The following is a 27478-nucleotide window of genomic DNA, read 5'->3' on the forward strand; positions in this document are numbered from 1 at the left end:
CTTTTTAGATATGTTACTTTTGTGATTAGTAATTAATTGGTTATTATTTCTTAGTTCACAAGTAGTTCTCAATGAGGATATATTTCTTTAGTAACAATCAAATACCTACCAAGGAACTACCTTTGTACTAATTACCTATTACTTAATGCTTAGTTAATATTGCTTCCATATTAGTTAATAGTATTAACTTCGGTGTTAATGCAGTACTACCTATTACTTCCTGCATAGCTACTTGTTAACTACGGACCATTATTTTAAAGTGTTACCTACTTTTTTAATTACATTTTTAACATGTGACGTTGCTGTTTGAGCATCAAAACGGTCTGTAAAGTTACAAAGCACAAAGTCCACTCCAAATGAGTTATTATCAGTAAGTACTGTTTCTCAACCTGATACTCCTTGATTGTGGTCTTGAGGTTTCTTCTGGGAATGTACACATCACAATATTCCTCAATAAATTCCCACTCAACGCTAAAATCCATAGTTTGTATTGTAAATACAACTTTGTCTGGTCATTCAATGGATCCGAATATGAAATATGATTTTTAACTACACTTAAATTCTAGTACTAGATTAATACCTGGTTTTATAAAGGATTCTTACTGAAAGGACCTGGAATTATGTGTAACCTTAAGCTTATTGTTATTCAAGCTATAACATGATAGTTCTGTTCTCTGGTGTTTTGTTTGAGCATGTGCATCATTTGATCTAAAGATCTTTAATACAGTGAGTGAATATACAGGCGTACAGTATAGTCTTTGCACATGGGGCAAATATGGACCATTTTGCCAGTGGCGAACATTAAAGAGGAATGTATAATGAGCCATAAGGGCAGAGAGATGGCAGGGCTCCAACAGCTTTAATAGATCGGCTGTGTCTCTCTACCGAAACTGACATTGTGTCAGTGATTTTCTCGCTTGAGAGAGAATTATTCTCAGAGTGCACAGAAAATTGGCCTACAAATTAATATGCCACTCCTAAAAAGGAATGGCCTATAGCAGAAATTTGCACATGACCCTTTAAATATTCACCAATGTTTAAATAAAGATATTCGGATTCTTGTTCTACATTTTTTTTCACACAATGTGCTGTTAATTAATATAATTGGGATATCAATGCTTAAATATTACGATTACATTTAACTTGCTTTGCTGTTTAAAGAGCAGTTGAATCTAGGAAAGCACTCTTTAATACGTTACAAAGCATGGGCTGTAGCTCTTCCTTTGTGAATTTGTAGGCTATGAATACAAATCGAATCTCTGTATATATTCCACATTTAAAGGGGGGGTTGACTGCTTTTTTTCTTTGCATGATTGTGTTTATGGGGTGCAATATAACATGTATTTGTGTTTTTTCTTTTTTAAAGGTGCCCTATAATGTTTGTTTTTTTTAAAAATTATTTTATAATGTTTCCTGGGTTGCCCTTATAATGTTAGTATGTTTTTTAGATAAAAAAATAGTCATAATTTAGAAATAAAAGGCATTTTTCCTAGCCTGATTTTAGCCTCTGATTTGAACACTCTGTTTGAAGGGGCGTGTCTGCTGTGTGTAACTGGCCTCTGCTGTGATTGGCTGACATGCTTGCATATGAAATAGCAACATATTACATGTGAAACTCTCGAATAATTATACTACAGCTATTATATGTTTTTACTATCGAGATTAACGAATCGTGAGATGTTTTTGAAGTATATAGATCTATTCCCGTCACATAAAGTGTTGCTGTGTTGAGCATTGAGCAAGCAGAGACAGTCTGTTGATCGCGAGAATGAAGATCTTATCATTGCAATGCAATCTCTCTACTCTCTAATGCAGCAGACATGATGATGTAAATACAGTTAACGTTAGAGCTTCGTTGTGCAGTGTAACGTGCGTCATTGAATTCATAACGTGTTTGGCAAGTGTCCAGATAAACTCGTGCTGTGATTGTTCTTTGATCACTTTCTTTCTGTTTATAATTTACAATTTAAATAAGATTTTTTTTTTCATCCTACTAAAAGAAACGATGTGAAGTTGATTTTTAATCACTGGCCTGACTTACTGATGCAAAAACAGTATTGAACGATTTTAAAGTGAAAGATTACCTGTCTGAACTTGAACAACAACACATCAGCTCGGTCCGAGGCCAGCTCTTGGCAAGTTGAGGAAACAAGTCGTCGGTGAAATGGTTGAAAATTTCCAGAGAAAATAAAATTATTCCATTGTTTCTTCAGAGGCTCGGACGAAGGAACTAAAATATACTTTTGTATTAATGTGTACATCCGAACACTGATCAACTGCCATGCTTCGGCTGCACAGCTCTGTCTCGTCTATCACTGAACATGGGCTGGCATATGCAAATATTTGGAGTCATACATATTAATGATCCCGACTTTTACGTCAGAGTCGGTATTATGTGGAGATTCGCCTGTTTTTCAGGGGTGTTTTTCGAAAACGAGATTTAAGTAAGAAGAAGAAAACAATGATGTTTGAGACTCACTGTATGTCATATCCATGTACTGAACTCTTGTTATTTAACTGCCAACATAAATTCAATTTCACATTATAGGGCACCTTTAAAAAGTCTTATTTTTCATAAACTTCTCCTTTATTGTCAGCCGAACGAGCCGAACGAGCGGTTGACTTCCTGATTCTATGAAGCCACTCCCTCAGAAACAGGCAGTGGGCTCAGATTGGTTAGTTTAGGCCGGTGTGTTGTGATTGGCTAAACTGTCACTTATAAGCGGGCCGTGCGGACAACAGTTTGAGAGACAGAGACTGGCAGCTCCTGCACGTATCCTATGGAGTCCTGTTACCGAACGCGTGACATTTGAAAGCTGTATTCAGCGGGAAGAGTTTTCACTGCAACCGTGTTCGGCAAAGCTGTGTTCAGTGGGACGAGTATTATCACCTATTATTTATTTTTGCCTTTGACATTCTGAGTTAACTTTATTTGAGCGCAACCTCGCGCTGTGAAAAGAGTTGTGTAAATAAAAGTGCACGAGTCCCAGTATTCGCCGAAACTGTGTCTCCTTTCATCACCCACACATAACGAACCTGTTCTTACATCACACAGTGATGATAAAGTATATATACTGTACATGAAAAATACATTTATAAAATGAGTACATAAAATTCAGGTCCAAAATGTTTGTACGCGTTTGTCGTAGACACAAAATAGCATAACTAAGTGGATATAAAGCCAGCACTGGCATTTGACAAAACTAAAACATTACATCTGAAATTATACATGCAAATATATTTAAAATGATTAAGTCTTAGCCTACTTACAGGTTGTGGCCCAATAACTGCTGCCTCTGGTTTTAAAATTGGAACTGCTTCATGTTTTAGTTTCTTGTTGAATCCGACATTGAATTCGTGGAGATTCTGGAAGCTGTCTTCCGTAAAATGCGCAGCACAGAGAGCTAGATTACGATCGTCATTTTCAGGAACATAATCAAACATAAATTGTATCCATTGTTGACGAAGTACAGTGTCCGTGGGAAGCTCGAACACAGACGACCTGACAGCTGGGTGAACATAACACACTCGACGAGCAGAAATATGCGCATGCCCTTTTTTGCATTTTCCAGAGGGCGGGTTGATGCAAATGTATGGATTAGTGACGTCTAAAACCCAGCTGTAGTCCCAATCGAGTCATTTTTGTAGGCATTCAACTTCCTGATTTTTAAAAGACGATATCTCTGCTTACATTGAACTTTCAGCTCTGCAACTTTGCAGATACTGTTCATGCACCATCAGCTACATTACACACTATTTAAAATGAAAAAAGTGAAATCGCAGTCAACCCCCCTTTAACAGAAAAGGAGACGGAGACAGAGAGAGAGAGTGTGTGTGTGTGTGTGTGTGTGTGTGTGTGTGTGTGTGTGTGTGTGTGTGTGTGTGAAAAAGAAAAGAAGAAAAAAAAAATACTCGAATGTATTTATTTTATGCAACACGAAAAAAAAATATTTTGAAAAAATTTGATTTTTGTTCACAATGAAAGCCAGTGGGGTTCAATGTTGACAAAAACACTTAAAACATTAAATGTTCAAAGATAAAAGAAATCATACAGATTTGGAACGAAATTTCTGAATGAAGTATTTCCATTAAATGTAACGATTAATAATAGACTAAATCTTGCGAAACCCACTATATCTTTGTCCTTCAAGTAATCACAGTTCAGGTCATGTTTATTCACACACACACACGCACACACACACACACACTTTCCCTTGAGGTAGTGTATGAGTGGGAAGCGTGTAGAAACCGTGGCATTGCGGAGACAGTCAGATGCACTCAACTGGGTCGTGGGTAGCATGCTGCCATAGCAACCACTTTTCACCAGCCCCCGGGCCCCAAAAAAAAATGTGTTCATTCTTTATTTTCTGTCTTCCATCTCTCCTTCTCTCTCATTCCCTGTTTCATTTGAGAAAACCTTGCTAAACTCTCTGGCAGAGGATCTACTGTACTGTTCTGAAAAGAGGTTGTGAGGAAAGTGCTCATTCTGATCGCTCATCACTGCAACCCATTCACTGACTACACATACACATGCATGTTTTGCAGTGCAGAGATCCTTTTGTTTTATTCTGAAACTATAGTGGTTTGAAGCTTTATCTTTAATTGTATGCCACATTGTAATGTAATTTGCATCTTTGGACATTTCTGGAAAAAGGGGGTAAAACTTATTTGCCCGAATAATTCATGGATTTGATGCGACTGCATGCTCAGAATGAGCAACACTGCATTAAGCCACTTTCTAATCATTTACTGATTTATTATTGGACCATATACACATCAAGGTTTGGCAGGTTTTACATTTGAAGCCTATCATGTAGGGCCAGTCTTGGTTTTTAATAGCTGTTGCTGCCTTCCAGCTACATGTATACATTTATTTTATAAATTGCAGTCATGACAGCTGTATTTGGCAGTGGTGCGGCCACTGAGGTGGGGGTGGACCAAAGCAATTCCAAACCATTACCCATCTAGGTCTGTTCAACTCGTGAAACTCCTGCCTCTCTCTCTCTCTCTGTGAGCATGTGCGAGTGAGTGGGCGGAGCGAGTGTGAGCGAGCGTTTGGCTGCTGTGAGGTACGAGTGGTCTATACTTCTCTATCTTATTTATTTATTTATTTATTCTTTTTTTGGTTAGTTGTTGGGTTTTGTTTTTTGTACATTTAAGTTGTGAAGTAGGGAAGTGAGTGTTGTGTCAGAAGGGGTGTCGGCTCCCACGTGTTGGGAGCATGGCTACCCCAGGCAGCGGTGAAAGTTTCATTTCTTTGACAAGGCGACATGGTGTAAAAATAGATTCAGGTGCTGGTGTGGAGGGATGCAGTTTAGCGGTGGGGGAAGCGGTCGGACATGAGAATATTGTATCAGCGTCCCGTATGCAGCGCTGTTGTATTTGTGAAAACAGTAGATTTGGCAAATAAGCTAGTACAAAGCGGCATAGTGATGGTGTTTTCACACCAGTGCTTCCTTTGTCTACACCTTCTAAATAGGTTACTTTATCGAATGTGCCACCATTTATCCCAAATGAAGTGTTGATCGGATTGCTTGCCCGTTATGGAAAAACAGTCTCACCTATAAAGATGATTCCGATTGGCACCAAGTCTCCTCTCTTAAAACATGTTGTGTCTTTTAGGCGTTATGTTTATATGATCCTACAAGATAACGTTGAGGAACTGGATTTGTCCTTTAATTTTCGACACGAGGATTTTAGTTGCGTAATTTTTGCCACCACAAACAACATGAAGTGTTTTAATTGTGGCGAAATGGGGCATATGATCCGTGCGTGTCCAGGTAGACAGGATAAGAGTAATGAGAGACCTTCACAGGTTATGAAAGATGGAAACATTGTAAATGCAGATCAGAATGTCGCTGCGATAGTCGCAAATGATGAGGTGCCTGGACCGAGTTCAGTGATAATAGCGGCGCTGGCAACTGTCACAGCGACAGTGGATGTACAACGGGCAGATCGTTCTGAGGAGGATGAAGAAATGGTGGTTACTGTGGGTGAAGATAAGGAGGTGGAGAATAGAGACTGTGTGGTAGACACGGTAGGCAAACCTTCTGTTAATCTTGAAAGTGAGATGGAGCCCGAGTCGGACGAGTGTGCTTTTAAAACGCCACTGAAGCGAAGGCTAGAACAGCGTCCTTCAGATCAGAAAGCAAAAAAGGGATTGGCTTGCGATTTAAGCCAAACGGACACAGAAAGTGAAAGTGATTTCTCGGAGTGCAGTGTGGAGTGTAGTTTGCCACTAAGTGGTTTTTCGAATAGGAGTTATAGTTCGGATGACATTAAATCTTTTTTGAAGGAAACTAAGAATGTGAGAAAAGTTCGTATCGAAGAGTTTTTTTCCTGATGTACTGCAGTTCATTGATAAAGTAAGAATATATAGGAGTGAAGGGTGTTTTAATAATCAAGAAATATATCGTCTGAAGAAAATACTTGCTAAGCTTAATGCCCAACCTCCAATAGTTGTAATGAAAAATGAAAAACACATGTATGTGGGGTTGTGTTTGTTGAGTCGGCTTTTTTCTTTCCTCATTTATGGCAGAGATATGTATTGCTTCTCTGAATGTGAATGGGGCAAGAGAAGGTAAAAAGCGGTTTCGTCTTTTTGAAACAATTAGACAGAAAAAGGTGAATGTCTTATTTGCTCAAGAGACTCATAGTGATGAGATAAATGAGAGTGACTGGGCAAGAGAGTTTGATGGATTGTCTATTTTAAGTCACTTGAGTTCCACTAGTGGAGGTGTTGCTATTTTATTTTCCAAGAGTTTTGTTCCTTGTTCATATCAAGTTGAAGAGATTTTAAAGGGTAGACTGCTAAAAGTCAGGGCCCAGTTTGAGAATAGTTTTTTTGTATTTATTTCTGTTTATGTTCCTACCAGAGCAATCGAAAGAATGTGCTTTTTAGATACGTTGAGTCATGTATTAGCAAATTGTAACACAGAGGATGTTTTAATTTTAGGGGGGGATTTTAATTGTACGGAGAACCTAACAGACAGGAATCATGTAGAGCCCCATATGCCATCACGAAAGAGACTTATTGAATTGATGAAGTCCAATGAGATTGCTGATGTGTGGAAAAATTTTCATTTTGGGCAAAGGCAGTATACTTGGACGCATGTTCAAGATAATTTGATATCTCTAGCGAGGTTGGATAGATTCTATGGATATAAACACCAACTTAATTTTTTTAGGGGGTGTTCTATTATCCCAGTTGGTTTTTCTGACCATAGTCTAGTAAAATGTGATGTGACAGTGGGGTCTATTAAGCCAAAAAGTGCTTATTGGCACTTGAATAATAATCTGTTATGTGATCTTTTTTTAGAGGTATTTTTAAAGATTTTTGGATTGATTTCAGTGAGACAGTTATGTCAATATTATACCCTTAATGCCACAAGAGAAAGAAAAGGTGCAATTGAAATGTTAGAAAAAGAATTAAAAGAATTGCAAGAACTTGCTGAAGTCACTGGAGAGTCAACTATTATTAAGAGTTTTAAAGAGAAAAGGATTTTTTTTAATGACCTGTTAGATGTAACTGCACAAGGAGCTCTCGTCAGGTCAAGATTTCAGAATATAGAGTTGATGGATGCACCTTCTAAATTCTTCTTTAATTTAGAGAAGAAAAATGGGCAAAAAAGGTTTATACACACTTTACGTTCTGAGACTGGAGATGTGTTGTCAGATGCTTTTGAAATCAGAAACAGGGCAGTTAGTTTCTATGGAAAATTATATTAGAGTGAATTAACACTTGATGAAATGCAGGATGAGAGTTTTTTTTGAAAATCTGCCTCAAGTATCTGAAGAAGTTAATGCTGATCTTAGTAAAGCTGTCACTTTTGAGGAATTAGAAAAGGCACTTCAAAGTATGGAAGGAGGTAAAGTACCTGGAATAGATGGGCTACCAGTGGAATTTTATAGGACGTTTTGGACAGAGGTGAGCCCAGATTTATTGCAGGTAATAAATGAAAGTTTGATTAATGGACAACTACCTTTGAGTTGTAAAAGAAGTGTTCTTACATTATTGCCAGAGAAAGGTGATTTAAATGAGATAAAAAATTGGAGACCTGTGAGCTTACTGTGTACAGATTACAAATTACTTTCTAAAGTTCTGGCGAGTAGATTAAGCATAGTTTTAAGTCAAATTATTCATCCCGATCAGACATATTGTATTCCAGGGAGACACATTTTTCACAATATTTCTTTTATTAGAGATATTTTAGAGATAGGTAAAAACTTAAAACTTGACTTTGGCCTTGTGTCAATTGACCAAGAAAAGGCCTTTGACAGAGTGGAGCACTTGTATTTATGGAATGTTTTAACAGCCTTTGGTTTTAGCCATGGTTATATTTCCTTGATTAAAGTGTTGTACAATGATGTCGAAAGTATTTTAAAAATTAATGGAAATTTGTGTTCCCCTTTTCAAAGTGTTTAGAGGTATCAGGCAAGGCTGTGCATTGTGTGGAATGCTGTATACCTTGGCTATAGAGCCTCTTTTAAATAAATTAAGAGCACAAGTGTCTGGAGTACGTGTTCCATGCTGTACAAATGTTTTCAAGTTATCGGCATATGCTGATGACATTGTCATTTTAATTAATGGACAGAGAGATGTAAATGTGTTGTTGGAGATCTTGGAAGAATTTCAAAAAAATTTCTGCCACAAAAGTAAATTGGTCCAAGAGCGAAGCATTTTTGGTTGGAAGTTGGGACAATATGGAACCAACACTTCCAGGAGGATTATCCTGGACCAAAGAGGGCTTACAATATCTGGGAGTGTTTTTAGGGGATGAAATGTTTATGAAAAAGAACTTTGAAGGGATTGTGGAGAAGTTTAAAGGTCGTCTCAACGAATGGAAATTTTTGCTCCCTAAAATGTCATATAAAGGTTGAATATTGATTATAAATAATTTAATTGCATCTGCTCTATGGCATCGATTTTATTGTGTAGATCCTCCACGAGATTTATTGCTAAGATTACAATCTATTTTAGTTGATTTTTTTTGGGACAAGATGCATTGGGTGCTGAAAGCAATTCTGTATTTACCCAAAGAGGAAGGAGGACATGGTTTAATGCATATACAAAGCAGAATAGCAGCCTTTAGGCTTCAGTTTACCCAAAGGCTGTTGACTGGGCCGGTGGACTCAAACTGGAAACATGCTGCTTGTGTCATTTTGCGAAATTTCAGAGGTCTGGACTTTGAGAGATCTTTGTTTTGGTTGAATCCGCAAAAGATGGACTTGTCTAAGTTGCCCATTTTTTTATCAGAATCTATTCAAAGTTTGGTCATTGTTCAAGGTGCAGAGACCCAGCTCTATGACCTCTCTGCATTGGCTGCTACAAGAACCGCTGATTCATGGATCGCGCTTGGACTTGTCAAATGGAAAGACACTCCCTGCAATTTGTGATATTCTACTTAATGCCGGAGTTTTGACACTTGGACAGTTATTTAAACTGGCTGGACTGGACTTTGAGAATGTCGATGCGGTCGTCAGACAGTTGGGGTTGAAATCGAAACGCATAACAGCCAAATTACTTGGAGAGTGGAAGTCAGCACTTACAACGGAAGAAGTGAAATTGCTGGGAGATTTTACTGAAGGGTTAATTACTCCAGATTGCAATGACCCATTTCCTGATTTGTGTCTGTTGACTGATTTTGAAGATTGTGAAGGTGTTTTTTTACAACCTAACTTGTTGATGTTAATGGGTCCTAATCCAGTGTCTGGAAAAATTTTGTACAAAAACTGTGTCAAAACTCTGAATAAGAAATGTTTGCATAAAAGAGTTGATACGCCTTGGCGTTCTGTCCTTCATCTAGGGGAGGATGTCAAGCCACAATGGCGAGCGTTATACAAGTCACCTTCACCAGAAAGTGGGTGACTTACAGTGGAGGATTCTTTATGGAGCGATTGCAGTGAATGCACTTGTTTCAGTTATAAACCATGAAACTAGCGATGAATGTCCTTTTTGTTTTCAGAAGGAGAACATATTTCATGCTTTTATGCATTGTAACAGGCTTTTACCATTGTTTCAGGTTTTAAAGAGTTTATTTGGTCGTTTGGATGAAACTTTTTCTTTGGAAACGTTCATTTGTGGGTTTAAATATATTCTGAGATGTCGATTTCGTTGTCAATTATTGAATTTTTTACTGGGTCAAGCAAAGAAGGCGATATATGACACTAGAAAAATAAGAATTGAACACAATTCAAGTGTTAATTTGCAGATTCTGTTTCTTAACCAAGTAAAATCCAGAATTTTAATTGATTTTCGGTTTTATAAGGCTATGGGGGATCTTATGTCTTTTGAATTGATTTGGTGTTACAAGGGGGCTCTGTGTGAAATAATTAATGAGAGTTTACAGTTTGCACATATTTTGGAATGAGTTTTATATTTGATATATTGAATGTGGATGTTTCTTTGTACTTGTGGTGGAAAATTTTAAACTGAATATTAAGCTAACCATGTTTCGACATTTGACCTCATTTAACCAGCCAAATCTCTGATACAATGTCCTGAGATGAATGTATGTGTGTCAAACACCTGACTGTGTATAAATAACAAATATGGGAAATGGAACTAGACAGATGACTAAGTTAGAAACATTAAAACAAAGTCTCATCTACCCAGTAACAAAACAGTCTACCTATGAAGAACCAATGAAATTAATGTCATTATGGCATGCCTCCATATTGTATAAAAACGTCTCGGTTACGGATGTAACCCTCGTTCCCTGAGTAGAGAACGGAGACGTTACGTCAGAAGTGACGGAGATTGGGGGATTTCGCATAGAAAGCCAATCCTCTTCGAGTATTTAATCACGAGCCAATGGCATGCAATGCCTTGGGGCTGCGGAAATTTGCATAGCGTACTCCGCCCTACTCCGTGAGTATAAAAGGAGGAAGTGAACACAACCGCAGTATGTCTTCGCTGAGGAGCCAAGACTGAACTCAGGCGTCTACCCAGCGTTACAGCAGAAGTGGCAGGGAGACGTAACGTCTCCGTTCCCTACTCAGGAATGTACACTGCACAAAGGGACCTCAGGTGCTTCTGACTCCATATCAAGAGGTGGTGGGCGAGCTGCGACAACTGGCGCGAGCATAGACCCCCCTGGTGGTTGATGTACGCTACAGCAGTGGTGTTGTCTGAACGGACAAGTACATGTTGGCCCCTGAGCAGTGCTCGAAAGCGGTGCAGGGCCAGGCGTACTGCCAACAGCTCGAGGCAATTGATGTGCATGAGGCGCTGGGGTCCTGTCCAGGAACCCGCGGCTGCATGCCCATTGCACATGGCACCCCAACCCGTGGACGATGCATCCGTGGAGACAACGAGATGCCTGGAAGCTCGTAGGAGCGGGACACCGGCCCGCAAAAAGCTGAGGTTCGACCACGGGGAGAAGGTACGGCGGCACGCTGGAGTCACTGGAACTCGCAGCGAGCCGCGATGCCATGCCCACCTCGGGACTCGATCGCGAAGCCACAGCTGAAGTGGTCTCATATGAAGCAATCCGAGCGGTGTTGCCGCGGCTGCGGATGCCATATGCCCCAGGAGCCTCTGAAACAGTTTCAGTGGAACCACATTCTTGCCTTCGAACTGACGAAGACAAGTCAGCAGTGAGTGCGCGCGCTCGTTCGTGAGCTGCGCGGACATGGCGACCGAGTCTATCTCCATGCCGAGAAAAGAGATCCTCTGCACGGGGCAAAGTTTGCTCTTCTCCCGGTTGACCCGAAGGCCCAGACGGGCTAGGTGCCGGAGCACCCGGTCTCTGTGCTCGCAAACCTGCTCTCGAGAGTGTGCTAGAATCAGCCAATAGTCGAGATAGTTCAGGATGCGAACCCCTTGTTCGCGAAGGGGAACAAGGGCTGCCTCGACGATCTTAGTGAAGACGCGAGGAGACAGAGCTAACCCGAATGGGAGAACCGTGTACTGATATGCCTGGCCTTCGAAGGCAAACCGAAGAAACGGTCTGAGTCGAGGCAATATGGAGACATGAAAGTACGCGTCCTTCAGGTCGATCGCTGCACACCAATCCTGAGGCCGTATGCATTCGAAAATGCATTTGGCTGTGAGCATTTTGAACGGTAGCCGATGAAGAGTACGGTTCAAAATTCGCAGATCCAGGATCGGTCGTAACCCGCCGGTCTTCTTGGGGACAATGAAGTAGGGGCTGTAAAACCCGGACTTCACCTCGGCTGGAGGGACAGTCTCGATTGCACCCTTCGCCAGCAGGGTCGCAATCTCCGCTCTCATGACCGGGGCATTGCCACCGACCATAGTGGAGCGAACTCCCCTGAAACGGGGAGGAGATCGTGCGAACTGAATCGCGTAGCCGAATCTGATCGTTCTGATGACCCAGCGGGACAGCCCGGGGAGCTCTAGCCAAGCTCCCAGGAAGTGAACCAGCGGGGTCATGCGAACCACAGACGTCCCCCCGGAGGGGCAGCGGGGCGGGGAGACTGGCATGCGTTCGGGTGTTACCCCGTGCGGATGCACAGTCGAGCCCCGTTCCCCGACAGAAGAGACCAGGGAAGGACCAGCGTTCCACTGGGGTCTGTTCTGTTGGGGGTCTGGTGAGAGAGGGGAGGCGCGTAGTCGAGGGACGACACACGCTTCCTTCCGCACCCTCAGGGACAGAGAGGAATGAGAGGGTCGCCGCGCTGGGGCGACGAGCGTACTCATTCCAGTCTGTGTGCTCAGTGATGATGTTAAGTCTTTCTTTAACAAACTCAGGGTGCTGCCCACCCGTGGGTGAGCAGCGGGGAGCTGTTTTGAACAAAAGATTCTCCCCCGGCCCTCCACCGGGGGAAGGAGGGGGCCTGCTACCTCCTCCTGAGAAACACTCAACTTCATCACTGAGCAGCCCGTTTCAGGAGCGCCGCTTCGCCTGGCGCGCGGCCTGAGGGGGCTGCGACGCATGCCTGCGGCCTCCTCCACGCCGCGTCCCGGGTGAAGGCTGCTGCTGGGGACGCGTGGGAGGGGAGCAGTGCAAAGCAGTGGCTGCCTGTCCCGCTGCTCTATAGGATCGCGCCGCCATAGACGACGAGAACCTAGGCTTTGGATGGGTGCTTGGGAGCCCCGCGGGAGGAGGCGCTCTGCGGACACAGCTGCATCGCGACAGAGCGCTCCACCGGAGGGATCACCGCATACCCACGGGCAGCCGCACTGTCGAGGGGAGGAAAGGCGGGGGAGGCTGGAGTGCGCTCTCGGGAGGTTAAAGGAGCCTTCCAAGTGCGCGTCAGCTCCACATGCAGCTCGGGAAAAAAGGGAATTGGGTTCGGCTGTGGCCTTGCGGCGGCAGCTTTCCCCAAAAACCAATTGTCCATCCGTGAGAGATCGGGGCAGGGCGGAGGGTTCCACTCCAACCCGACACTCACGGCGGCCCCAGATAGCATGGCCGTCATCTGGGGATCAGACACGGGCAACGCCGGCACTCCCGAGGGAGGCAACGCAGCCGCATCCTCACTTCCCGAGGATTCAAGCCTGCCCTGTGATGCCGCAATCGACATCGCGTCATCCTCTGGAGCGCCGAACGAAACAGACGGTACCTGCGAAGAGGCAGACGCCTGAATCGAAGCAGCGCTCGCTGGCTCTGACACTGGGGCGGTGGGTGTGGCCCGAGGTTCTCTCGTCGGGGTTTTTTTGTTCCACACCGTCACCGTCAGATCACCCTGTCCGCAAGTCGAAGCGCTTCTTGAAGAAGAAGCGGATCGAGTAACGGACGCGGGGACTCTCACTTTAGTTAGATCATTGAGTCTCGATCGCAGTGTAGAGATGGTCATCTTCCCACAAAAGGAACATGAGTCATCCACGAACGCTGCTGCTGCATGCTGAATGCCCAGGCATACAGAGCAGCGATCGTGACCATCAGAGGATGACATGAATCGACCGCATCCAGAAGAACACGGGCGAGACATCTTTAAAAAGACGTGCCACGTGTAGCTCTTTCACAAAGAGAGGAGGAAATTCACTCTTTCAGCGCTGAGGCGTCCAGGGAGAAGCGCACAGTCTGGCAGACCACTGCTCAGATCGCAGGCAATGCAGAATCTCGCTGGGTACCGCCGTCACACCAACACTGAAGAGGAGCTCGTCTCGAAGAGTCTTGTCAGTGAGAATGGCTTAGGAGTGAAGAGGTCTCTTGGCTCCGAAGCGAAAACATACTGCGGTTGCGTTCACTTCCTCCTTTTATACTCTCGGAGTAGGGCGGAGTACGCTATGCAAATTTCCGCAGCCCCAAGGCATTGCATGCCATTGGCTCGTGATTAAATACTCGAAGAGGATTGGCTTTCTATGCGAAATCCCCCAATCTCCGTCACTTCTGACGTAACTAAGGGAACTGTTGTATCAGTGTTTTCGGGGGGATTCTCAATGGAATTTGTCTGAGATCCACCGGCCTTGTTATTACTTGGGAAGTTCTCTGAGTATTGCTCGAGAACTCTCCTGGCCGTAATTAAAAGTATTGAAAGGACATTTGCTGGAGTCTGTCTGTTATTTAAGCTGCGCAGCAAGAACAAGTAAGTTAGAATTATTAGTACCTGTCAGGACGTCGACTGTAGACGCGCCAGGGTTATAGGATTAGTACCCAGCAGGACGTCGACTGTAGACGCGCTGGGTTATAGGATTAGTACCTAGCAGGTCGTCGACTGTAGACGCGCTAGGGTATAGGGTAGGTTTATAGCTCAGCAGGACGTCGACTGTAGATGTGCTGAGGTAAAAGTATAAGAATTGGCCAACTAGAGTGAGTATTATTGTAGAGTAGTCAGGTTCAGGGAGAAAATCCATTACAATTTTGGCGAGCCAGCCAGGAGTCCTCGGAATCTCCCTCTGTCGGATGGACAGGGACGAGGAACCATGTAACGTGCATGTCTTGTAGGTAGGAATTGAATGTATTAGTATTAGGTTATTATATTATATTATATTCAAAAATTCTCTCTCTCTCTCTCTCTCTCTCTCCACTGAAATGCACTGATTCACTGATTCATAATCTGACCTGAATTACCAAATGCAGCAATGCAAATGCTAAATGAAAATTGGTGCTCACTTTTAAGTCATTTACTGCTTGATATCAAGCGCAGATAAAACCTAACCTGCTCTATGATCATGAACCAGTTGTCAGAGCTTTAAATCTGGCCTCTTTACTAGTCTTCCTGTTAGTCTCAAGAGGAGAGGGCTCTGTGTTTTTAAAAGATTTATAACTTGGTATTTGGCATTTTTATAATTTTGACCAGAATGTTTTATAGATGAAAAACATGATTGGTTTTGGGTGTCTTCACCAAAAAAAAGTGGAATTACAAATAATGTAATTTATTTTTATAGATTTTGAAATCATGGTTTCCTAAGAAACCATTTTGTTCAAGTTCTATATTCGCTTTACACCAGTGTTGGTGTGCAGAACATACTTTCTAACTTTACTAACTCTAGAAATTATAGTCGGTTTAATAATTTTTTAGTACAATACAGAAAATATAATGCATATTTTAAAAATACTTTTTTATATTAAGTAAAACTAAATTAAACATGGACTTACACAATGTTTTTAGTTTTAATAAAAAATCTACTTCCATTCATTATATAACTAAATTATTTTATTTAAAAATGGATTTAAAAATCCAAAAAAAAAAATTTATTGACCTACATTAAGTAACATTTTGGCTTATAACTTAAGAAAATATATTGATTAATCAGATTATAATGAATAATATTTTTTTACTTTGTATGAATGTTATTGTCTTTGGGAAAAGACATATGTTTGATGAATATTAAATCAGATTTTAATTTAAGGTTTGAACAAAAACATAAATAGAATTTGAGAAAAAAATATCTTAATAATAATATTTTTTGCTCCTTAACAAATTACAGTAAGTTGGTCCAAAGTATAATTTGTAATAATCAGTAAAGACCTCATTTCAATAGAACATCATCTTTGAGTTTCATCATGAAGGGTTCTCAAATCCCTGGCTGCTACTGCTTTTTTTAAGTTACATGTTTGCAATGTTAGTCAAACACAATAAAATTATGTTGTACAAAGCTTTATGACTTTTGTATGAAGTTATACAATTTATTTTCTGAGATGAGGGAGAAAGATAAGTGGAGAGGAGAGTGATGACCTGCGTAATCTTTGCATTCTAAATTCTACACTAATGAATTGCTCATTGATTTCCTTTATGCAGTGTCGGTTCTAATTTGAATTACACCCAGGGCGAGACCCCCTTCGATCATTAAGAAAAGTATTAGATAATATGGTGACCAAAATGATCACATACACAGAATCTTGTTCAAAAAGCCAATACACTGTTAAATCAATTCACCAAGTTAATAACATTAAATAACAATAACATTTGTTTTAAAGGAGTGTCTTTCATCTTACCTACTAAACTTAAAAAAAGTTTAACAGAAAAAAAAGGTTTTTATATAAAGATAAACCTCATATTTCAGCATTTAAATCATCTCTATGAAAAGAATGAGTCAATAAAGATACATTCCTGAAATGTATTATGCACAGTAGCTAATCTTTTATTATTAATAGTAAAATTCGTACAGATTTTCCCATGGCTGTCGTTGCTATAGAACCATGCACTCATTACACTGCGCTCTCCACAACGACAAAGGAGTTTTAGTAGCTAATGTATTTCCACTACAGAAAAACGCTTGCTGTATAGCTCTGCTAAAATATTTATTTACGGAGAAGAGAAAAACACCCAAGTGTTTGGGTGCACGTGCTGAAAAGTTTATGAGCGCGCTTCCCGTGAGCGCATAATGAGCGCGCTTTCCGTGCGCCTATTTGAAACATAGAGGATTTGAAATAACGACCTCGAGCGCGCAAAAGACGCGATACGTGAACTAATCAGGAGATCCCCTTGACATCGCTTCTGCGGACGGCACCTTCTCAGCAAGCAGGGCGCCATTGCCAATAATTGAATCGAAATGATAAAAAATAGAAAAACTTCGCGGCACAGAGTATTTTTTTAACTGCTCGTGCCGCCCCCCATGTGACATGAAGAAATGCCGCCCCGGGCGACTGCCCGGTTCGCCCGTGCCTAGAACCGCTACTGCCTTTATGGCTGCCCTGTTTTGTCCGTCTATGGCCCATTAAAGCTTTTAAACACCTCAACACAGGCTCTCAAGAAGCTCTGAGTGAGTGCACTTTTTTAGCCCAGTGAATTTTGCCCAGTGAGCTTTGGTGGTTCACTTCATTTCTTTATTTGTATTCAGTGTGACCATGTCATACTGAAGCTTCTGTCAGCTCCACTCGGAGCTTTAGTGTAGTTCAGATTTTATCTACAGCATCAGGCAGCATTTCAACACCTCTGGGTTGACGTCATTAGCTCATTAACATTAATGGGATAGATTTATAATGCAACATGATTGCACAACTGCTTCTCTCAGAGCTTCATCTCCTCTTTCAGAACTCCCTGGCAAACCAGAAATAAGTTCCTGACCAAATTATTTTTGCTGAATCTCCAGGTTTGAGCTGACTGTCAAAAACAGACCATTGATGGGCATACTCAGAATTATCACTGTAGCGTAAATGGTTTTGATAACTGCAATAGAATTATCAGTAACAGTGTACATTGCATACAAAATACAAAGAAGTAAGTCAGTAAACTAAAAACTCTCTCTTTTTTGGAAAGAAAAGGAAATGATTTTGCTTTTTTTTTTTTTTATGGAGAAGATTTCTAAAGCAGTAAGATATCCCAAAGATTTTCACATGGCTGCAATTATGAGGTGTTGAGGAGACCAATTGCACAAGGTTGCCATGGAAACACCAATGGCACATGCAAGAGTGTGCAATTTTACAGTGTTCTTTTTTCCTCTCTCTCTCTCTGTGTGTGTGTGTGTGTGTGTGTGTGTGTGTGTGTGTGTGTGTGTGTGTGTGTTTGAAGCTATTTTTAACAAGCATTATATAAGCATTGTAAGTCACAAGCAGCTTGTATCTTCCCTTTATCTATTGTCTCTGTTCTTCGGGTTTACCTGACGTAAAACTATAGCAATACTGTTTTTTTGTTGTTGTTTTTTTTACTTACTTACTAATTTTTCAAGTTAAAACACAAAACAAACAACAAACAATGGCTTGGACTACACACACTCAAAAAACAAAAAAACAAACAAACATTAGTACATTAGTAAAAGGCTGCAGATCAGACTAGGTGCCCAGAGGGAATACGCAGCCTAAACCTTAGAGGAGTCACTGGAGGCCGACTGAGTTGTTAACTTGTCCAAGTGTCCCAGAAATGAATCCCAAGCAGCGGAAAACTTTTCCATAGAATCAGACCTCAAATGTCGAAGCCTTTCCATCTGTATGACAGAGACCATGTCCGTAATCCGCATCCGGAAGGAAGGGGGCGAGGGTGACTTTTAAGCACTAGTTTCTTAGCCACGACCATACCTAGCACTAAAGACTGTTGTAACACGCCTGAAAGGCGAGAGGTATGCTGCGAGAAGCCAAAGATGGCAAGTTCAGCGTCCGGTGAAAGGGGCGTGTTATAAGCCTTGGAAAACCAGTCAAAAATGCTTGACCAAAATCCAGACAGTAAAGGGCAAAACCAGAAAGCATGGGAAGCTGTATCCTCTATAATGCTCAAACTAGGCGCGCTCAACTACCAAGACGTTTTTTGGGTGCGAGTTATAAAACAGTGATCAATGTAAAGAAAAAGAACCGCACTCTCTAGTTAAATCTCATGAAGATTTATTCATTCACCATGTCCACACAGACGCGTTTCGGCCTAAGCCATCATCAGTGATGCCTTCATGATGGCTTAGGCCGAAACGCGTCTGTGTGGACATGGTGAATGAATAAATCTTCATGAGATTTAACTAGAGAGTGCGGTTCTTTTTCTTTACATTGAAGCTGTATCCTTTGCCACCTTACACCTGTCGCACATAGGTGAAACAGAAGGGTATATTTTATGCAATTTATCTTTAGTATAATGCAAACGGTAAATAACTTTAAATTGGATCAGTTGGTGCCTGCTGTTGATTGAACAGGCATGTATCATAGCCAAGCATCTGTCCTAAGTGTCATCAGAGAGCTCAACTCCTAGGTTTTCCTCCCAGGCCTCTTTAAACCTTACAGTAGGAGCTGAGGTGCAGCTTCCAAATAAACAAACAAATTTAGAAATAAGATGCCTAGAATCAGGAGGATTAAAAAAATATATATATATAAAAAAAACATGCTTCTCCGGGAGAAGTTCAAAATTACTAATTTTGGACTTAACATAATGTCTAATTTGCAAATAACGAAAAAACGTGTGCATGAGGCAAATCGAACTTTTCCCTTAACTGATTAAAAGATGCAAACCGCCCATTAATATAAAGATCTCTGATGGAACCCAAACCCTTCTCCCTCCAGATGTGGTAAGTTATATCAGACCATGGGGGTAGAAAGGACTGGTTGTAACAAATTGGCATATGAACAGAGGTCTCTGGCAAGGTCAAAGCTTTTCTCACCTGATTTAAAATTTTTACAGAATTTTTCAAAACAAAGCTTAGTTTATTCAATTATCTAGGCTTATCCAATTTGGAGAACAGCAGTGCCGTTAAGGAGGCACCAACAGCCAGGTTAGTCTCCATTTGTACCCATAAGGGGGCCTCAGGGGTCGGATTGCCCGGTGTCTTCTTCAGCCAGAACATTAAAGCCCTAATATTGGCAGCCCAATAATAATGCTTAAATACTGGCATGCCCAGACCACCTGAAGACTTGGATTTTTGTAAATGATTTTTAGAAATCCGGTGGGTCTTATAATTCCAACAGTAGAATAGAATTATAGAATCCAGTTCCTTAAAGAAAGCAGAGGTAAGAAAAATGGGGAGATTTTGACAGATATAGGATTCTAGGAAGAGAAACCATTTTAATCGAATTTATACGGCCAATCATAGACAAAGGTAAAATTTTCCAATTCCCTATATTACTTTTGAGATTAGAAAGAAACTCCGCAAAATTTTACTTAAATATTAATTTGGGATCTTTGGGGACTGTCAGTCCGAGATACGTAAGGTGGTCTCTAACTATCTTAAACGGAATATTCTCCAAAAAAACCAGGCCTGAATGTTTCAGAGAGAGGCATAAAGGTACTCTTTGACCAATTGATTTTATATCCCGATAGTGCCCCAAAAGAAGTAATCAAATCTAAGAGAATGGGAACTGATCTCTCAGAGTTCCGCAAATACAATATTATGTCGTCAGCATACAGACCAATAAGAGCTTCCCTGCCCCCACAACAAGACCTGTGATATCTATATGGCGCCGAATAGTAAGGGCGAGAGGCTCTATTGCAATGGCAAAAAGGGCAGGCAAGAGGGGACAACCCTGCCGCACTGAGCGGTGCAAGGGAAACATAGGCGACCTATCTGTGTTGGTTAAAACTGAACACATTGGCTTGGCGTATATTAATCTGACCCATGATATAAAAGTCTCGCCAAATCCAAACCTTTGTAATGACGCGAACATGTAGGGCCATTCGACCTGGTCGAAAGCTTTCTGCGCATCCAAGGATAGGATTGCTGCCCCCTTGACTTTTCCATGGTTGGCGTATATTATGGAGGCGATGTACATTAAAGAAAGAGAATCTCCTAGGGATAAATCCAGTCTGGTCAGGGTGAATTACATCCATTAAAGTCAAGTCAAGTCAAGTCACATTTATTTATATAGCGCTTTTCACAATACAGATTGTATCAAAGCAGCTTCACAGTGATAACATGAAAGTAGTACAACACAGATCAATAATATTGTTAATATGAAATAATAAATAAATAACCCTGACTAAGCAAGTCAAAAGCAAGGCAAAAGCAAGGCGACAGTGGCAAGGGACCAAAACTCGATCAGATTGGATGGAGAAAAAAACCTTGGGAGAACCCAGGCTCAGTCGGGGGCCAGTTCTTCTCTGGCTAACATTTATATTGTTTATATATAAATATTAAATATAAATATTGTTTATATATAAAACGGCGCCATAACATATCGCCGGCGTTGAGTCGTCTCTTCACAGGCGCTGGTCTTCTCGTCACAGGCGTTGGGGCATCCGAAATCCCCGTGAGAGGCTGGACACAAAACTGGACCTGACGAACGCCATTTTTCTCGGGACAAACGTCCCGAGATAACAGCAGAAAGGCAGATGCTAGATAATTAGCATAGCTGATGTTCATAATGATTTCCATTATACGGGAGTCGGTGTTAGAAAACCACTATCTCACAAACTCTCCGCAACCCAAACTCTCCTCAACCCAACCATATGCGCCGACCCGTTTGTCTAAAAGGCTGTCGAGCCCCACTGGTGCGTTAAGCAGTTTCAGTAGCAAACGGTTCCGTATGGCATAACAGAGGACTAAAAGGTAAGCATTATGTGAATGCTTGACTAAAGAGATGCGTCTTTAGTCTAGTTTTAAACTGTGTCAGTGAGTCAGCACCTCGGACCGTATCGGGAAGGCTATTCCAGAGTTTTGGAGCTAAATGCGAGAACGCCCTCCCTCCTTTACTGGACTTAGATATCCTAGGAATGACCAGAAGCCTTGAATTTAGTGATCTTAAGGAACGCGGTGGATTGTAGGGTGAAAGAAGGTAAGTACATAGGAGCTAAACCATTTAGGTCAGTAGTAGTACTTTGTAGTTGATCCGGAACTTAATAGGTAGTATTTAGTATTTACTTAACCTAGTAAGAACTCTAGCAGCTGCATTTTGCACTAACTGTAGCTTGTTTATTGAGGATGCAGGACAACCAGCTAGACCATTACAGTAATCTAGTCTCGAGGTCATGAATGCATGAACTAACTTTTCTGCATCAGAAACAGATAGCATGTTACGTAGCTTAGCAATGTTTCTAAGGTGGAAAAAGGCTGTTCTTGTAATATATGAAATATGATTTTTCGAAAGACAAGTTGCGGTCTAGTTTAACACCTAGGTATTTTACTGTAGTGGATAAAGTAACAGGACATCCATCTATATTAAAGTTGTATTGTAAGAGGTTTTGTGAGTAGTTTTTTGGACCAATAAGTAATACTTCCGTCTTATCTGAATTTAACAGCAGAAAATTACGCGTCATCCAGTATTTTATATCTTTGAGACACTCTGTCAATTTAGATGAGTTAGTGTTTTCGTCTGGTCATGATGAAATATATAATTGAGTGTCGTCAGCATAACAGTGGAAGTTAATTCCATGTTTTCTTATAATATTACCAAGTGGCAGCATATATATTGAGAATAGCAGAGGGCTTAAAACCGATCCTTGCGGTACTCCATAGTCTACAGACGTTATCTTTGATTTTTCCCCATTTAAACAGACAAAATGATAACGGTCTGATAAGTACAATCTAAACCAGCTTAATACCTGTCCCTAAACACCAGTGTAGTTTTGTAATCGATCCAAGAATATTTTATGATCTATAGTGTCGAACGCAGCGCTAAGATCAAGTAGAACTAGTATTGAAATACAGCCTTGGTCAGAAGCTAAAAGTAAATCATTTGTAATTTTAACTAGCGCAGTTTCTGTACTATGATGCGGTCTGAATCCTGACTGGAATTTTTCATAGATATCATTTTCTTGCAAAAAGAGCACAATTAAGCGGACACAACTTTTTCTAGTATTTTGGACATAAATGGAAGATTTGAAATGGGTCTGTAATTTGCTAAGTTATTTGGATCTAATTGCGGTTTCTTAATGAGAGGTTTTATTACTGCCAGCTTGAATATTTTTGGCTCTTCCACTTACATCCCTCACCCTGTCGCCCTCGTCCAGCTCGCCACAGCCAATTAACTAGAAATTTTGTGTGAAATGAATTTCAAACTCTGGTGACATCTAATGTTAGCCTTGTAGACGGAAGAGTGATTTCTCCGATCTACGCAGTTCCGGATTAGTGGGTGTGGCTTGCGGAACTGTCCATCATGCTGCATTGTGGGAGTTGTTGTCTTACATACAAATGCCCCCTTCAGTTATTTAGTTATTATCTTTTCTCAGTCAAGAGGGCACCAAATTCAAAAATTCTTTTACATTTCGACTACATTATTGATCCACTTTAAATATGTTGAAATGGGTGAAATGCCCCTTTCACCCATTTCAAAAGGGATTTGTTTACTTCTGTGAATGAATTGACTTGTTGTTGACTGTTCCATGCTATGGCGGAGGTTTTGAAATTCTTTGTGAAGTACTTCAATTAGTGAGAGTCTAGAATCCAAGTTAGATAAACACTTGTTGATTGATAACAGTATGTCAGAGCAGCAGTTTGTTTTGATAGGAGTGGATGTTGGTGAAGTTGGTGACAGTGAAGAATCAGTTGATAAGGGAGAGTCCAATGTGCACGTTTTTTTTTTTTTGGTTTTGCATGATCGGCCCATTGTACATAGTCTATTGAAGTATTGGTCAATGTAGTCCTCCAGGTGATCCAGGTCCGAGTCGTAATCTAGGTTTTAATCCAGGTTTTAATCAAGTGATGTCGTGGCGAAGTAAAAGAGAGAGAGAAAAAAAAAGAAAAAGTGTGTTGTCTTTTCTAGCAGAAGCTCGCTGCCATGTTGAATCACGCACCCAACACACACACTACAACGTCATTTTTTTTGTGCCTTTTCAGAGAACAAAAACTTAAGTGAAAGCATTTTAATTTAATTAAAAGTAAAACTCTGGTATAATTCATTAAGTAATTAAAAGTAAAACTCTGGTATAATTCATTAAGTATTTTGATGCCATTAAAGTATAATGTCATGAATGTTATGCCATGAATCTTGAACCTTTATTTAATTTTAAAATTTAGTATATGTGATTTGTCTTGACAAAATCAGCAGTAAACCATGAGAACACAAATAACAAGTGGCACTGTTTCCTAATAAGCCTGGAAAGATGATAAAAACTGCAAGGTTGTGTGCGGAGTTGTCATAATTCAAGTCTGTGTTCCCCTGTCTCCTATCATGTTTTCAGTTCCCCATTAGTTTGATTAGTCTCCCCAGGTGTTTCTTATTAACCACACCCCCTTGTTATCTTGTCTAGCTAGTTTTCCCCTGTATTTATACCCCTGTAGTTTAGTTGTTCCTTGTCAGTCGTTGATGATGGTACTGTCTTGCTGTTCCGTGTTCCTGCCTTGAGTTTCTGGTTAAGTTACATGTTTGTATTTTATTAAATAAGTTCTGCACATGGATTCTCTCTGCACTTCATTCCTTGCCCTTCGTGACAGGAGTCTCTATAGGAATCTATATATTTCTGGGTAACACTTTATTTGGATAGTCAATCTGTAGATGCTCTACAGAGTAATTTCTCTACTGAATGTCTGCAGACTTTCAACAATTCATCTGTACATGATTTACAAACTATCAACAAATTATCATAAATTCATAATTGAATGTCTGTAGAAGCCATAAGAATATAACCCATAAGAAGCATTTGCAACTATCAGTAGCGGTCCCTGAATGTATATTTTCATTTTCTTTATGGCAATCTACATATCTATAGCTACTCAGCTGCATTGCTACAGCAAATTTGTAGATTTTCGGTAGCATCTCTGTATTCTTACTGTGCTGTTCTATATGAACATTCTGCATTTATTTGATTTAAAAGTTGTCGTAAAGTGACCCCTTCTGTTCAGAGTTGGGTATTGCATATGATATTGTTTAAGTCTTTATTTGATGACATCATTAATGTGAGCCCAGCAGCAAAGAAGAGCATGCGGTCATGGCTACTTCTGCTCCTTCATTTAAGTTGTTTTGAAGGCACTTTCGGTATGTAGATGTTGCTACATTATAATTCCTATGCATATTTAACTGCTATATCTTATATCCACAAGTTTATATCGTCAATTTAATTTTCCTTGTTTTGTAAATGCACAATCTATTTCTGTTATAGTTGCTAACAACTATATGCAATGTAAAGCCTTTGTAGTGTTAATGCGAAACGTGTAATTTACTCTGTACTGTACATTTAGGATTCTGTATTTTGTATTTTTACAGTTTTACGTTATTCCTTGGGCAACAGTAAACCTTGGAAACGATCCCTGTGTCTGTTGTCTTTGGGAGGCGTTATCCGACTGCATACTCAAGCAAGGCGTTTGAGATAAAGGGCAGAACAGTAAAACGAAACCTCTTCAGTGACCAACTTCTAGCAGAAATAGCGTTTGCTAAGAAAGAAAGTGAACTTAAAATACAACAAGCACAGCTTGAGGCATCACTAGAGACTTTAAGGCTGCAAAAAAGAGCTGCAGCCATACAAGCGAAGGCAGAGGCCTTAGAAACAGCTGCAGAGCAGGAAAGTAGGGGAAAATCAAGCATAATAGACCTACCAATTGAGGATTCAACAGAACGCACACAGGCTTACTTAGCAGAACAAGCGGGTAGTGCTGTAGATTTACAAATGCCACTACTGGATGGGCTGTTTTATGATAACGGAAGCATAACTGCCTCAGAAGTGCAACAACCACAGAGTACTGAATCCTACATGCAGCAGGAGGGCCAGCGTGGTTTTTATGTCATACCACCCAAATCTCAGTTTGTCAAAGCAGAGTTTGTGCAGTAACCTACCATTTTGCAATCCAAGGATGTACAGCTGTCATGCCTGGCTCAGCAAGAGTCACACTTCAGGTCACCTCGAGATGGGCACCATCCACGATCTGCACCATTTCCAGGCAGTGAGGAAAGGAACGGAGACAGAAGGGTGCCGCTCGACTATCATCAGGCTCAGTCAGCTACACCTTTACGAGCTGGACAGTATCAAGGTAATCTTTATGCAAATAATCAAATGTCTGATGTCGTCAAGTTTATCGCAAGACGTGAATTAGTGTCAACCGGCCTTACACAGTTTAACGATCATCCAGAGACCTTTAGAGCATGGAGGGCATCCTTCATAAACGCCACTAAAGACCTTAACCTCTCACCTAGCGAGGAGATGGACTTGTTAGTGAAATGGCTGGGGTGTGAGTCAGCAGAACATGCAAAACGGATCAGAGCTGTGCACATTAACCATCCGTTACAAGGGCTCAGGCTGATTTGGGACAGACTATATGAAACATATGGCTCGCCGGAAATGGTAGAAAGTGCTCTATTTGCTAAACTGGAGAGCTTTCCAAAAATAGCAAACAGAGACAGTCACAGACTGCGCGAGCTGGGAGATTTGCTCATGGAGATCCAAGCAGCTAAGCTGGATGGCAGTCTAATGGGTCTTTCCTATCTAGACACACCACGGGGAGTAAATCCGATAATTCAGAAATTGCCATTCAGCCTACAAGAGAAGTGGCTCACGGTGGGATCTAAGTACAAAGAGGACTGCAGAGTTTCATTTCCACCCTTCAAGTTTCTTGTAGACTTTGTGTGTCAACAAGCTAAAATGCGCAACGATCCGAGTTTCCTTCTCACAGCCGTACAGGAAGAAACTCGCAAACCAAACAAAAAGTTAAACAAATCTTTTCTTCCCAGAACTGTCATCACACACAAGACACAGGTATCCTCTGAGAATTCATCAACTGCCAGCGAACTCAAAAATAAGGTAAATCCAGCAAAACAGTGCTTTCTACACAATAAGCCTCACCTTCTGTTCAGATGTAGAGGATTCAGGATGAAACCTATGGAAGAGAGAAAGTCATTGCTCAAACAACAGGGCATATGCTTCAAATGTTGCAGCTCCACATCCCACATGGCAAAGAACTGTGATCAGGATGTCAAGTGTTCAGAGTGTGGCAGCGTTACCCACATTGCAGCACTCCATCCAGGCCCAGCACCGTGGATGAAAGAACCTCAATTTCCGACATCTGAGGATCACAAAGTGAGTGAGGACGTACCAGTGGAATCTGAGGTTTCCTCAGCTTGTACAGAGGTGTGTGGAGATGGTCAACTTCCACGCTCATGCTCCAAGGTATGTCTCGTGAAAGTATTTCCTGAAGGCCACCCAGAAAAGGCATTCAAAACGTATGTGATACTAGATGATCAAAGTAACAGATCGCTCGCAAGATCAGAATTCTTCGATCTGTTTGACATTACAGAGGGTAACATAGCCTACACTCTCAAAACATGCGCAGGCACAGTCGAAACAGAAGGCAGGTTAGAACGAGGCTTTCAAGTGGAATCCTTTGATGGAAGCTTAGTCTTACCCTTACCAGTGCTACTTGAGTGTAATGAAATTCCAGACAATCGCTCTGAAATCCCCACTCCAGGAGTAGTTAGTAAACACAGGCATCTAAAACATCTTGCAAGATACATCCCAGAGCCCGATCATCATGTTCCCATTCTTCTCCTGTTAGGCAGAGATATGATCAGAGTCCACAAAGCCCATAAGCAAGTGAATGGGCCACCAAATGCTCCCTTTGCACAAAAGTTGGACTTCGGGTGGGTAATCATCGGAGACGTGCCTCGGGAAGGTCCATAAACCGACTTTCATCCAAACTTACCACACCAACATTATGGAAAACGGTCAGTCTACATACTTTCACCCATGTCCTAACAACTACACTGTAAAGGATAGATCCCAAAGCGAGTCATTCACCAAGTCCCTTATCAAGGAGCGGACTCAAAGACTAGCAGAATGTGATGTATTTCAG

At 41.1% G+C, this 27478-nt stretch overlaps 2 protein-coding genes across 2 annotated transcripts in view; both read left to right on the forward strand.

Moving 5' to 3' along the window:
- LOC148978568 (uncharacterized) overlaps nucleotides 1–27306 on the forward strand; it is a 29869-nt gene extending 2563 nt beyond the window's left edge. The window contains exon 2 of the mRNA XM_089132269.1: nucleotides 25486–27306. Within this exon, the coding sequence (XP_088988395.1) occupies nucleotides 25486–27306 (1821 nt within the window). The remainder of the gene's footprint in view (nucleotides 1–25485) is intronic.
- The window catches only part of gpm6ba (glycoprotein M6Ba), a 141710-nt gene that overhangs the window by 49965 nt on the left and 64267 nt on the right, over nucleotides 1–27478 (forward strand). The window lies entirely within an intron of this gene.

Source organism: Pimephales promelas, chromosome 6 (genome assembly GCF_988280905.1).
Source record: "Pimephales promelas chromosome 6, fPimPro1.hap1.1, whole genome shotgun sequence".
Classification (NCBI taxonomy): domain Eukaryota; kingdom Metazoa; phylum Chordata; class Actinopteri; order Cypriniformes; family Leuciscidae; genus Pimephales; species Pimephales promelas.